Below are 14,773 nucleotides of genomic sequence, written 5' to 3' on the forward strand. Positions count from 1 at the left end.
ATGGGATTAATTGTCCACCTGAGAGACTGACACTAAGTCTGAATTCTACCCCCTGAAATGCAGTCTGTGTATGCGACACTTGCCGAGCCTTTTCTTGACATCATCAACCACTGAGAGGAGCCTGCAGGCCTGCATGGTATGAAGTAACTGAATCACAATCAAACCATTTCCCAAGGTAGCTTATTGAAAAATTTAAAAGGGCAGAGTTATTTAAAGAGCTAAACACAGTCAAGACTAAATTCAAATGAGGAAACTGAAAACCTTTCAGAGCCCTTTTTACAACCTTGCTGAAGAACAGATTTGCCCTTCTGCAGAGAGCCGAATAGACATCAGAGAAGGGAGGAGTATGACAGGATCTCCTCTCCCACGAGGCCAGAGTGGACACCTACCTCGCCTCATGTCTGCCTCCATTTTACAATTGGTCATTGCATAAAATCAAAGTTGCTGCATTTTTCAATGTCATAGCTATAATTTCAAGTTATTATTAGAGATCTCTTGAGCTAATTAAGAATAATCTGTAGAGAAAAGAGAAGTAATTTTATAAAACAACCTGTGATTTTTAACTTGTTAGACTGACAAATCTCTAGTGAATATATTGTTCATAAATGTTCGTGTTCTTAGCAGGATAACTTATAGTTTAGTGACTAAGGACCTTAATCCATGCTACGTTGTTCATGTTCTTGTTCAGGCTGAGCTCTCATCCTCAAGTTTTTTTAAATCCCTTTAGAATCTCATCAAAGCATCTGTAACCTACATATTCCACCATCTTCTTATCCATTTCCCTCCCAAATGAAAATTGTGTTAAATAATACTGATCTGATACTTACCTAGGAAAATGTTTCTGTATTGTTCTTTTTTTCCTCTAGCTCACTGAACTGTAGCTCACTAATGCTGAACGTCACAATACAAGTTAGCTATATGTACATGATCAGTGGCCTTATACTATGTAGTACAGCAGAAAGAATACTTTCTACATAGTGACTTTGTTACACATTAGATACGTCTGTAACTATAACTGGATATCAGTGAGTATCCCTTGCTGCTTTGTGTCCTTATGGAGCTCTGTGTCTTAAGGGTGCATGTTAGAATATGAACAGCAGTTTATACTTCTGGGTTGAATTCATTGTGATTTTTCTTCTAACATCTTTCACTTTTTAGCTACTTGGTGTCATATTCACACTTTGGTCAGCATAGGTTCTCTGAAACCATTCATTTTAGTAAAGCTCTTGACATTCATGTGAGACTTAGGTAATCAAGATTGGATAATAAAGCCTGAACAAAACTACACAGGTATGCCACCTCACGTGTTTGGAAAGTTACCGACAAAAAATAAATATCAGTATTGCTGTGTTCTACAAGAAATATGCATCTGAAAGCCAAGTTCCAGAAATGGGCCTGTTTCTACTCATTAATGGCTTTACTGAAATCTGATCACTAAATTTGTATCAGTACTACATGAGTTAAAATCTGATAACTAAATTTGTATCAGTACTAAGTGAGCAATGATTACAAAGGTTTAAGAGGGCAGGATTAGAATTAGAAGCAGAGGTACATAGAATGAAAATGAAATGAATATCAGTCAGTAATGACACCCTCCTCCAAATTTTACATTGGGTAGTAGCAGTGAGGATACATGCTACCTCATATAGTGCATCATAACATTTTCACATCACCATCAAGACCTCAGTTAGTGTAATATAAAATAAGCAAGAAAATAAGTAAGTCCCTCAAAAAAAAAAAAAATCACATATCTCTATAAACCAAGATAAGGGGAGATCTCTAAGGGAGATGGAAAACTGAGGTACCTGTGGTATCATTTCCCCAGTCGTGTTAGGCTGATGTGAAGAGGAAAGAAACAAACTGTTCTCCATTGAGAATCAGGCAAGAAATAACTGGGTTGCATTGCAGCACAGGAGAATTAGGTTAGACATCAAGAAAAGCTCACTGATGGTAATCTGAGTTAAACCCTGTGCAGGTTACCTTGGTGTCACAGTTTAACACCAGCCAGCAACTGAGTACCATGCAGCTGCTTGCTCACTCCAAAGTTTTGAGATCTCCACCACTGTAGGTTTTAAAAATCAGCTTACACAGATCTATGACAACCCCCCCAGAAAAACCCAGACTAGTAGGAGTAGCTGATTTTTATCTGAAAATGGAAATGGCTTAGGTGATTTGCTACGGTTCTTTTTATGATTTATAAATACAGAGTCAATTCTCAAAATGTAACATCTCCCAGCCAGTGGATTTGGCATTGGAAGTCAGCCACTTTTATAACATCTTAGTGCCAGGAGCCATTGCTGCACTAGGAGTAGGGAGTAAGTATAAAAACTATCCCAGAGGGGTACTTCTTGGGTCAGCTGTATTCACACAGCTTTGTCTCTGTGTCTGAAAAAAAAAACAATGATCATGTATAAAAGTTTTGCAATGCTGGAGGCCCATTGAAGCAGCATGCAATGTGGATTCACCTATATGGATGCTGGAGGGTTGGCATGTAAACATAATATGCTGTATATCACTGAGAGTAGAGATTAAACATGATTTCAGTTCACATGAGCACAGACCCACTCAGAAACTGTGTGAATTAAAATTTTCATCTAAAAACTCTTCTATTATCCGCTCTACTTTGACTCAGTCTGCAGCTTGCCTCTTACTAAAGTGAGGTTCACTCCGTCAGTCATTAACGAAACTTTCATTGGATTATTTTGATTGAAACAAAAAGAAAATCATTATGTTAGTGTGTTTCAATTCTTCATGGATAGCTGCTTGAAAGGGCTGCATTTCCACATTTTAGTTGTTTGCTTTTTGTCAGAATCTCCAGATGAATGGCCTCAGGTCCTGGTGATTTACTGCTTACAGCTTTCTCACTTTGCTCCGTAATTTCCTCCTTAGATAATTTCAGTTTCTGTCCACAGAGACTGAACACTCTGTGTGTGATTTCTTGTGTAAATCATCTTTTGAATATGACTTTCCATTTCTTTCCACAGTAAAAGCTGTGAGAAAAGACATTCTGCTTTCCTTTAATTGCTTCACTTTCCTATTTGTAATCATAGCTAACATTAGGTTATTGCTTGTGATGGAAATAGGTGGCTGGTCTGCAATTCCTGTGGCACACAGTAGAACTCATTGGGCCTGATTCTGCTCTCATGTAAGCTTCCGATTACTTTACAGTTGATAAGTTCAAATAATTACTTATGATTCTTAAAGATGTAAATGGAAATTTGGGTCCAATTTTTTAGTGTAATCACTTTTTTTCTTCCTCCCCATCCCTTTGGAATTTTTCACTTACCCTTGCTGGAAGGATTAAATTTTTTTTGTGCAGGTGTACATTATTTTTGCAAAACGAGCTGTATTCTTTCTAGTGGAGTATCTAGGAGTGTTTCTAAGATTTTTTAAGGCATTTAAACGATGAAAGTCTGAATTCCATGACTTGCACTCATAATGTCCAGGATAACTCCAAAAACAGCTGGTTTTCTCCAGCATAAATTAGTCTGCAATACTAGTTTTATGCTGCTATGGTATGACTGCTTTCAGTGCTAAGGATAGTGTGGCTATACACTATACAGATGTGTAGACAAACCCTAAGAACCAGTGTTTCTCTTCTTGTCAATGTTACTTGCTAATTGAGTAATTTATAGACAGTCCATATGTGCAGACTGAGGCGTATTATAGCTCAGTAGCTGAGCATTCAGGCACATGAACCTGGGTCTCTTGCACCTTTCCCAGGTAAGTGTGCTGACAGGATCTCATCTCTCTGACCCAAACGCTGCTTTCATGCAAATGTTGAAAATAAGCACATTTTGAAACCATAGGACAAGCAGTTTCTTCAAAGATAACTAAAAATACCCTGCACCTCAAAATCAGCCTCCAATGCCGCATTTGAGAACATCAGCTAACATCACTGATTGGCTCATGTGAACTAACTACTGCTATTGCATTTTTCATATTGCATACTAGCCAAATGTTCAGAATAGCTCAGAGACTGATTTCAAGGAGCTCAGCATCTACAGTTGATGTGTTTTCAGTGTGTTTTCAGAAGTGTTCCCTGCCAGTTTGACATTGTGGTGGGTTGAGCTTGGCTGGTGGCGAGGTGCCCACCAAGCCACTCTGTCACTCCCCCTTCTCAGTACAACTGGAGAGAAAATTACAACTAAAAGCTTGTGAGTAAAAGCTAGTGAGTAAAAGCTAGTAACCATAAAGTACATAGTTATATCAGCAAGAGTACATTCTCTGGAAGGATGGGGTATCTTGTGCCAAATATAACCCAATTTAGGATTGTTTAAAAGGCAAATGGCTGAACTTTGCCTCTATGCTTTTGAAACGTTTAGGCAGTGTTCTAGCCCTGGCATAGTTAACATGCTTGCAAAGCCACACTAAATTCTAGATGTAATTTGTTTTAATAGAAGATAGAAATTAGTTCAGGCTGCAGATTTAGATTCAAATCTAAGCAACCCCAAAATCTGGATATTTAAATTTAGATGACAATTCAGTCCATTTTGGCATTGTAGGCCATTTGCAACATACTGATCCAACCATAGATTTTGATTTTTATATTCACCACAGTGATATTTGGGGATCAGTCATGATTTTTAGTTCATACTGGGTTTATTTTCTGCAGTGTTGAGAGGTGGGGGGATGAATCATTTCAGCAAGTGCTTGAGTAATTTTGGGGAAAAATGGCAAGTTATCTAACTAATCCTACTAAATAAATGGTTATCTAAATAATACATATACAGGATAAATAGTAATAACATTACGGAAAACATGGTACATGCACAAATGCAGTGTTAAATACAGTCACAGATATATTTTATACTTTCCTGTACAAGATGTGTGCCAGTACAAAATGAGAATGGATTTTTAAAATGGATCGTTCCATTCCTCCAAGGAAAACACTAGTTTAAATTCAAATTACAGTTTAGGCTTAATGTTTTCCTTCTCTTAGTGTCAAAGAATAAAGGGGAATTTAAAATTCCCTAACCTGACAAACAAATCCAAACTTCCTTCGCAAAATTGCAACATTACAGAAAAGTTGAATGTTTACACAATGTTTCATTTTGTTCCCACACACTGAGGTGGCTTATTGGCAACCGTGCTACCGTCATGTTGTGATTGGTTTGAAACAATTCAAGTGAGTGCTCTTGAGCTGAGGTACCACATTCAGATGCACTTCATTAACCTGAGAGTTTAAAACCCATTGCAAATAAGGCTTGAAATACTTCAGTAGCCTCTGTGGATGGCACAGGATAAATGTGTTATCTAATACATATGCATGGTGATATACAGCTGTCAAATTTAATACACAGTAGTTTAAAATCTTTAAAGTCTTTCAGTAGTGTTATTTTAATCTGAAATATTTTAAAGGTGAGTTTTGAAAGGTAAAATGCATTTCTGGCCAGACATTTTCTGAAGTCCAGCATGTTGTTCTATTGTTACAAGAATAGTTTATAACTAGTGCTGCTGACTGAAACTTAAGTATTGACAAAAGATGAAATTTGAGGTCACATACATTGTAATTTTTAATCAGTAAAGCAATTTTTGTTTTTTTCATTCCCCGCCTCCCACTGCAACTGAAAGGGCTGAAATGTATGCAGTTGTAGCAACTGTAAAACTGAAAGAGCTCCTTAGTACCTTGTAAAGCTTTGTCCCGTCTGTGAAAAAAAAGCCAAGATATAGTTGTTTAAACAGAAATCTATGACTGAAATTTAGATATCAGATTATTTCATTTATGAGTAGAAATACCACTGCCATTAATTGTATTTTCAGAAAGGTTGTGAGGGGGTTGGAGAGTAATGGTATAATGGCTGAGGCATGTTTGGATAATTTGACAATCCTGGTTTTAATCCAAGTTTTAGGACCAAGAGCTTATCAAATAAAATCTGTGAACCTCAGGTTTTTATCCATCAAATGAAATTGGTAGTATATTTCTTTGCTTTTGTGTAGTTAAGGATTTTTTTAAGGATTTTTTTCTGTCTGGGTGGACTTTTACTGTAGAAAAGATCCATTGACTTCAAAGGCCTGCCAACAAGGATCAGGGCCTACAGAGGGGTTTTATGATACTTTAATTAGCATTAATGAGAGCAAGAATTGGCCTTTAATATTTTTCTGGTGACATAATGTGATGGCAAAATAATAATAGATAGACAAAGAATCTAAGAACTTTTACTCCTTGCTCTGTGCTTAACCCAAATGGCTTTAGGAGAACACAAAGCCGTGTGTTTCACTTCTTCCTCATCTGTCAGATTTTGAGTGCCTAAGTTTGAATTCTGTGAAAACAGCTTTTCACAGCCCTGGGGGGGGGGGAATCATGTAAAATCTTGTCAAATTAATTTTAATACATTACTTTGATTTCATAGAATTCTTATAAACTCATTTTACACATATGCACATATCCACAAATTTTTAATGACAAATTCATTGTTCATAGCCTGTTACTGTGTTTAATAACATGCGCTTCCTTACAAGAGGAAATGGGTCTGGTCTGTGTTTTCTCTGAATTGATTGTATGTGCATATTTAGAAATTGGGGGAGGGGAGAAAGGGAAAATCAACAAAAAAAAAAGTGTATGTCAGTAAACCTTTTTTAAGAATGAAGAAATTATGATATTTAAACTACATATTTTCTTTTTCTTTGCTTTAGGCAGCAAACCAGTAACCAATCTTCTCCTGTGGTGCCTGATTTTCCTGACAAACAAACAAAAAAGGTAGCTCTAAGTTTATATTCTAAAATAACATCACATTATAACTTCAAATTCCTGAGTCCACAGTTCTGCAATGTGTTCATGGCTGCTTGGCGTCGCCATCTGAACATGAAACCGTTAGTGATGTTTTGAAGTCTTTGAGACAAAAGCCTGCTTGCTAAGAACTTTAGTTCTGTAGAAAGACAGGGAGGTACAGTGAATAAGAGAATCAAAAGGCTGGAAATTTGCTGCTGAGAATAAATGCTAGCTGCTCCCTGAGGTGATTTGTCTGTGCACTTCACTTTCTACAGATGTTAGAGACTCTTTTTTAGTAAGGACCTGAGGTTCTTTGGTAGCACTTTGATATCCTGCTCGAATTCAATATGTGAAATGGAGGAGTCGCTCTGTGACTTGGAGCACAGCATAGTCTTTGAAGTCTGATCCAATTTTTGCTGCTTACCATTTGATGTTGAAAGGATGAAATGGAGAAAATGTACAGTTTTTGCCAGTAACTCTGCTGAGCATATGTAAGATTAAAAAAACAAAATCCCTTGGATGATGTACTTAGAAATGTTAAGCAGATTAATACCTTCCTATAGCTTTTTTCTAAAGATACAAATTAACTATGAGAGGAAATCAGCATACAGTGCATGCTATGATTTAACTGCATGAGGAAAGGGGATAAATAAGTTAAACAGAAAAAGTAAACAAATGTTTGTGATGTGGGTGCTAAGTTGGTGTTACTGAAACCCACAGGAATCTTGTGTGACTTAAATCTAGCATTAGACGTTTCACAAAGTCGTAAAATATAAGAAGTCGCTCTCTCTGAGGTCACAACTATATCTAACCATGATTGAGTGGAATCAATACATTTCTTATGTGCCTAAACCAGCATTCTTTATTCCAGAATGATTTGGATGAGATTTCTGCTTCTCCATTTATTCGAAGACACTCGTTCAAAATGAGTGTTTCACAATCAATTAGCCGGTCCTGGTCAGTTGCAGAGCATCAGTTGTCAAGTCCCTTGAGATCCCATAAGAAAGGAGGTAAGAAATATAGTAAAGTAACAGAGATCTTTCGTTTGCTATTTATAACCTACATATTGTCAGTGTGTAACTTGCTTTATATATTGATGAGGTCTTTTAACAGCCTCTTGGAAGGCAGAAAACAGAAAGCAACTAACTTTCTTCATTAAACTAACATTTTCAACCTGGAAATATAAAAAAGCCCTTAAGTACCTGAATTACATAGGCAGAAGTATGAAGATTTTTGAAATATAGTTTATGCTAAAAATGTGGTTAATAATCTCAAAATTCCCTTTTAATGACATCAAATTGACTTTCAAGAGCTTCAGCTTTCCCTTGCCTTCCAGCCTCAAAAGTGGAAAAGAGTAACGAAATCTCTCATGTTTGGCAGAATGAAAGACAACTTGTTTGTTCACACACACAAAGATTCAGTCAGCAACACAGGAAAGTCTGCAATAATTCTACAATCTATGGAATGTGGATTTTTGGTTTTATTTGCTGATACATTATTTTTGCCATGGTCAGTAAGAGTTTAAAAACTTGAAGTAAAACATTATGACATCTGTTGGGTTTTAACTGGTTCAGGTTTTAATATTACAGGAAATCATTACCTATCAGAACACTTTTCTCTGTTGTTGTTGTCATTGTGTCCTAGCAAATCTGTGAATACAGACTTTAATACTGGATCAAAAAAAGGTCCAGGTTAGATATAAGGAAGAAATTCTTTCCTGTTAGGGTGGTGAGGCACTGGAATGGGTTGCCCAGGGAGGTTGTGAATGCTCCATCCCTGGCAGTGTTCAAGGCCAGGTTGGACGAAGCCTTGAGTGACGTGGTTTAGTGTGAGGTGTCCCTGCCCATGGCAGGGGGGTTGGAACTAGATGATCTTAAGGTCCTTTCCAACCCTAACTATTCTATGGTTCTGTGATTCTATGATTCTATGAAAAAATACCTTCCATAGTTTAAGATGAGGTAGGTTGATAATATGATATCTGTAACTAGAGCCAACATATAAATGATACATTACTTTCCAAGTTATTACTGAAAATTAGTTATTTACAATTTTGTGCCATACAGTAACATTTATATTTATGTATTTAATGCGACAAATTTCATCTTGTAAGTATACAAGTATTTATGTGAATACTCAAGCCCTAATCCAGCAGTTTCTGTGTTTGAACTTTATAGAGCTCAATTAAACAACTTAAAATGTAAAGGCAAGAAGATAGGTATTTATAGGGAGATACTTCTGTTAACAGAAAATAATGCAAATTCAATGTTTTTAGTCTGCTACACAGCCATAAAGTGTTTTCGGTGCTAAAAACAGAAGAGTATGTAAACACAGCAGGTAGAGAAATCCATTATTCTCCCTTCACGCGTTTCTGTCCATATGGGTTTTGAATCCATAGTGTGGGACTGCAGGGGATGTGTGCATTACTATCTTAAATTATTACATGTTAAACAATAAACCTGTCAAATAGAAATATCTTCATTGCAGCAAATCCTCTTGAGGAAAGCAGTCTGGGCCCAAATCTGTCATCCTTTCTCTCAGCAGATATTGTACGTTACCCTGCAACTAGTCTTCTTGAAATCAAAGACATTGTGTCTAAGGTAAAACAATTAGAGTAAAACTGGCAGAATTACACCCTTAGGAAAAATGTGATTCAGAGCCATTACCCAGTAATTTGAAGACTTAAAAATGTGAAGTGATATAAGAATAGACTTTGAAGAAGAAATAAATGCAACATTGATTTGAACTATTTAAGAAACATGTATGGGTAAATGAATAAGCATGCAAATACAGAAAAGTAAGGAATTTCCTAGGTAAGCATGAAGATACTCAGATAGATGATCATATAAATCACACTTCAATGATTAACTATTAAGGAAATAAACCTGCTTGAAGAATAATAGCTTCCTTGGGTGCTTTTAAAAGCATAGCTTGCATTCAGAAATTCAGATGCTTTCACAGTCTGTATTCAGCCTTATTGTGTGAAGTATACTTTTTTAAGAAGAGGTTATTGTTAGACCTATTGTGAAAACTAAATGAAACAGCAAATACCTTTTGGAATAAGAACTCATGTATAAAATACATGTGCTTTATAATGTACTGCTATGCTATATAAGCTGTTATTCACGCACAAAAAAGCTGTCCACTAGGTGGTCCAAACAATGTGAAGACAGTTATTTTTCATAGTGAGACTTTATTCTGCAATGTTATAGATTGATTTTGAATTCTCTTTTAAGTTACATTACAGGCAGACTAGTCTGCAGCCTGGTGGTAGTGCTGTGGACCTGGAACACAGGCCAATGGGGAAGGGAATGTGTCAGGTTTTTGCACTGGTCTGTGACCCGCTTATGAAGCAGTGATGTTTGCTGAAGGAGGGAGTCTGCATCCAGGCTTAAACACAGAAGGAAGGACAGGCTGCGCACTTGTCTCGAGGCCTTAGTAGGTGAGGCTCTAGTGCAGTCAAGGAGGGACAGAACACAAAAGGGAAAAAATGATTGAGTTTACATGTTTTTGTGTTATTCAAGCAGACTATTCACTCACATCTCGTTATCCAGCTAATAGCACGGACTGCCTGTTGTCAGCAGAAGATTGGCAAAGGAAAAATAGACTGAAATTTCCACGAAGATCCTGCAAATCTGTACTCTGTAATTAATGCAGAAAGAAAACCCTCTTTTTCACTTCAAAAGCCTTTACACTGGGTCATAGAAAGACTGAGCAGTATGGCCAAACTGCACGCAGCACAGGTTAAGTGGTGGGGCAGGACTACTAGCAAAGTCAAGAATCTCTCCAGTGTCTTCTCTATGACACACTGCCTGGGCAGAGAGGACAAGCAAATAGTAACAGTTAAGCCAGAAGTTAACTATTTTAGTCACAATAAAGTAGTACTAAAAGAATAAAAATAATACAATATTCTGAGGCCAAGTAGTGGTATTCCCTTAGATGAGATAGTCAGAATATTTGAAATTATTAATGAGAAGTGAGTGCTTCATTGGTCAATTACCAATATAACTTGTAACTTTGCCTCAGAAGTATGACAGATTTCCTGAGATGCAAAGGAAACATGTTTGTAAAAAGAAAGCTAATAGTATCTCTGCATTGACCAGAGGATGACATAATTCTTCATGTTAACAGAGACACTTTGAACAAGTAAGAAAATGCACAGTATGTCTCTGGCCATGGGCATTCTCATGTGGGAGAACAATACATGCCTTCTGATGATGTTTCATATAGGCCTTGCAACTCACAGTGTTGTCTGCAGCATTGGAATTTTGTGAGAGGTAATGAAATTTGCCACAGTTCTGAGAGATCTGGAATTATGCAAACTGTACAGAGTCACAGTCTGTGACTGAGGTAGTGAAACTTGCGCTGTAGTTGTAAAAGTCAGTTGGCCATTTCCAATATAACCTTCAATTTCTTAATTTGTTATGTTCTCAGAAACTAGTAGAAATTAGGGCCTGGTGTGTTTCAAGCTGGAGTCCCACTTGTCAGTGACTGGGAATGGTTTCCTTGCAATATGTCCTTTTTATGTTGCTCGTTTTTCTCTTCCTTTCTGGTAAAGCTATCATAAAAATGTGATTTGTAGGTGTAGCTGTGTTGGGTTTGGAGGAACATGTGAAAGTGATCCCTGTTTTTCACACTGATGAAGGGCAAGTAGATATTTAAATGTGTTAAGTTATTGATGGATGGGGAGGAAGGCTGCTGCCCACCTCCGATGCTACTATGAACAATTTTTAGTAAGGGGCATTATGGGCATGGGAGACATTATTCCCAAAAAGTTACCCTGTGGTTGTCATCACATGAATGATATTTACAGGTTCATCATCATAAACAGGAAATTTCAAATAATGATTACTTCATTAACTGTTATGGCTTAACTCCAGTTTTGATGAAGCGATCCAACTTTAATTCTATCAGACCATAATCATGTCAAAACGCTCAAACCACAGAGAATATACTTAGGTGATTAGTCTTTGCTTCAGAGTTGAGCTTTCTTTGATCAGACTTTGCTTTTGGAAGTACTCTAAGTTGCCTCGGTCTCAGCTGTATAGTCTTGGTTCAGTATCTTGCACTTGCAAGTGAAAGGTGCTTAAATATAGGGAACTCTCTTATTCCATAGTAGTTGAACATCATAGCATAATTGAACTCTGATTTCATTTAATTCATATTTGTACACTGTTTTAAAAAAAGATAACAGCTATGGCAAAGCTATTATCATTATTAATTTGGAAATGGGAGAGCTTTTTATCCTTCGATTCATAGAAAGTCAGTATCCCAGTGTGACTGTAATAGATACAGTAAAGAACAGGCAGTATCTCACACAAAATGTGGTATCGAGATTGGGATGCCTTGTAACCAAAGATGCCACTTCTTTTCCTGAGTGTGAGAACAAAATCAATCCAAGGCATTCAGCTGTTTCTCTCTATGTAACTCAGCTTCCTATTTGATTCCATCATAGCAAACCTTCCTTTCTAAATGAAAAACAAATCTGTGATATAGTGTGAAATGCTGCATGGGCTTTCAACTAGTTGTCATTGGAAGATGGGATGATACTGACACATGGATGCCATTAATTTCAGAATCCTATCATTCAGAATAAGTGAAAGAATTTGTAATCTATTTAAAATTATTTTTAGTTGTTTAATCAGGAGTTTTGTTTCATCATTTTTAAGCCCCCCACTGAGACTAATTTTACAATGAAGGAATATAAATCATTAAAAACTTGACTGTAGTCAGTAGAATCATAACAGTGAGCAGAACTGGGTCTCTTGGTTATAAAAAGTTGACACTAAAAATTCCCTACATATCTGAAAGCCATGGCTTTGGGGGTAGAGGATTTTGTTTTGGCATTCTTTTGAGTGGGTGGGTGAGGTTTGAAATGGTCATTCTTTTGCAAATAAAATAGCATGATATTGAGATAGTCTGAATGTTACAGGAAACACTGGAAAGGCCAAGGTAGCATTACATAGTATGATCTGATTGTACCGAGCATGCTGTAGCTATGGCAAGGCCTATGAGATCTCCACAATATTCTCCTACTATGTACCACACTATAGTAGAGGAATTACAATTAGCCATGTTGCAGTTGAAGCCTCAGGCAAAGGAGTTGCTGATGTGGCATGTTGTATAATAAATTTCCATTGAAAGGATCCTCCTTACAGTATTGTTTTGTGGCTGTTGAGCCAAAATCTGACTGCACATGACCAGGAGAAAAAGTATCTTTTATTTTCTTTTTTTCTTTAGAGGAGTATCACTGGATTGCTGACCTCTTCACACCTGGTATAAATGCTGGCCTTTAGGCTTAGTAAACAGAAATCATGTTTCCAAATCATTCTTTTTACCTTACGTATGTATAAGTAGAAATCATAGGAAGAAGATATTTTTTAGGATGTCTCTTGTGAAAATAAGTTGAAAATAAAGCTATGTCTCAAAGCCGTCATTACTGTTTGTATGTGAGGCTGCATTGTAGGCAGATGGATTTTGCTGGTGCAAGTAAACCTGTTACTGTACATTTCATTGTATGTGGTGGGACCCTGCAGAAGGCCACAGGGGGGACCATCACCTCCCATCCTGTGGAAAGCCTGAGTTCCCACTGTCTGGATTTGTGCTGGGCAGGAGCCTGTTAGCTTCACTAGCTGTTAGGGTGAAAAGTACAGTAACTCTGTTTCAGTATTGCAGTTCTGCGCCATATAGTTCCAATGTGGACTCAGAAAATCTGACTGCAAACTAAGTGAAGTCAGCTGAACTTCTCTCGGCCCTATGTAGTTTCCAGTTGAGACTTATACTGATGATGTTTGTATTCTGAACTGGTTCACCCATAGACACTTTTTGTTAAAGCTTTTGTTACTCCCTGATGGCATGATTTGCACACTAAGTTTTACAGACCAACAAATCGGAAAAGAAATTGGGCTGTTCTTGAGTTTTTCTTTACTGCTCAGCTTCTTAATTGTTTTTCCCCTCCAATAGACAAAGACACAAACAGTGACAAGTGATAAATACAAGCTTTCATTTGTTAAACACATGTTAGCTCTGTGTTTAGCCCTAGGCAGTGAATTTCATTATAGGCTGGTTTACTTCTGGATTGGTTATTGTGATTGCTTCCAATGCAAAAAGATTTGACCTGCAGCCATGACTGATTAGTATCAGAGGTGAGAGATAAAATAAGATGCAAGTAAACTGCGCAGATAAATTGCAGTAAAGTTCTCCAGGGACAGCTCAGTACTTGTTCTTTATAAAACAAGTTGAAATTCAGCTCATAATGGCTGCATTGCAATAAAAAGAGACTGCAAATCTCTCTTATTGAAATACTGAAAAATAATAGTAAGAAATATGAGATATTTAATGAAGTTGTATAACATATACACAATATATGCTGTGTCAAAAAGAATTAATAGAGGTTCAGTTTCTCTTCTTAACACCTAATGTCTACTGCACCGTGTATTGCACATAATGTCTGCCACAGTCTTTCTGATCCAAGCTGCAGTTCACCTGTTCTTTCTCTCTTCATTTTCTATCCATGACATACAGGTTGGTCTTAGCTCTTCTTTTTGCCATGTCTTTGTTAGTAGTTAAGCTTTTCATCCTGCAGTACTTCACCATTCTGTTGTTATTGCTTGAAATTTCTCTAAGTATTCTCCCACAGCCTTATTTTTATTATTTTGCCTCAGTCACTAGTGCTCTGAACCAGCAGTGTATCTCAGACAACTGGTCTACTCAGGCAAATAGTGTGATTCCTATTCTGTTCTAAAAAACTGCACTGATCTATCTAAGTAAACTTTGTTAGAAAAAGTACGGTAGGTAAAGGGCTTTGAGGGTGCACACAAGGTTCTATCCTAAGAGAATAGCTATAATAATATTTTCCTAAATTATATTTTGTGTTTTGCAGAGAAAGAGACAATTCAGAGTATTTGTAACATTTCCCCTCTATCAGAAGACTTTTGAGAGTGTCTTTATTTTAAGTTATTTTGTAAGAAAAAGGCTAAGCAGGTAATCATTGACTTTGATAGAGTTAAGATTTCATCTGCTAGTTGTATGTTACCAAATGATTTCTGGTTCTTTGCTGATATT

At 36.9% G+C, this 14,773-nt stretch overlaps 1 protein-coding gene across 6 annotated transcripts in view; it reads left to right on the top strand.

Annotated features, from left to right (window-relative positions):
* Positions 1-14,773, top strand: part of MYO3B (myosin IIIB) — a 207,594-nt gene that overhangs the window by 159,377 nt on the left and 33,444 nt on the right. For all 6 annotated transcript variants that reach the window (XM_061453077.1, XM_061453075.1, XM_061453076.1 and 3 more), the window contains 2 exons: positions 6,637-6,700; positions 7,584-7,722. In XM_061453077.1, the coding sequence (XP_061309061.1) occupies positions 6,637-6,700; positions 7,584-7,722 (203 nt within the window). The remainder of the gene's footprint in view (positions 1-6,636; positions 6,701-7,583; positions 7,723-14,773) is intronic.

Source organism: Pezoporus flaviventris, unplaced genomic scaffold (assembly GCF_033815535.1).
Source record: "Pezoporus flaviventris isolate CSIRO_AGI_PZ_B2104156 unplaced genomic scaffold, CSIRO_AGI_Pfla_v1 ptg000001l, whole genome shotgun sequence".
NCBI lineage: Eukaryota > Metazoa > Chordata > Aves > Psittaciformes > Psittacidae > Pezoporus > Pezoporus flaviventris.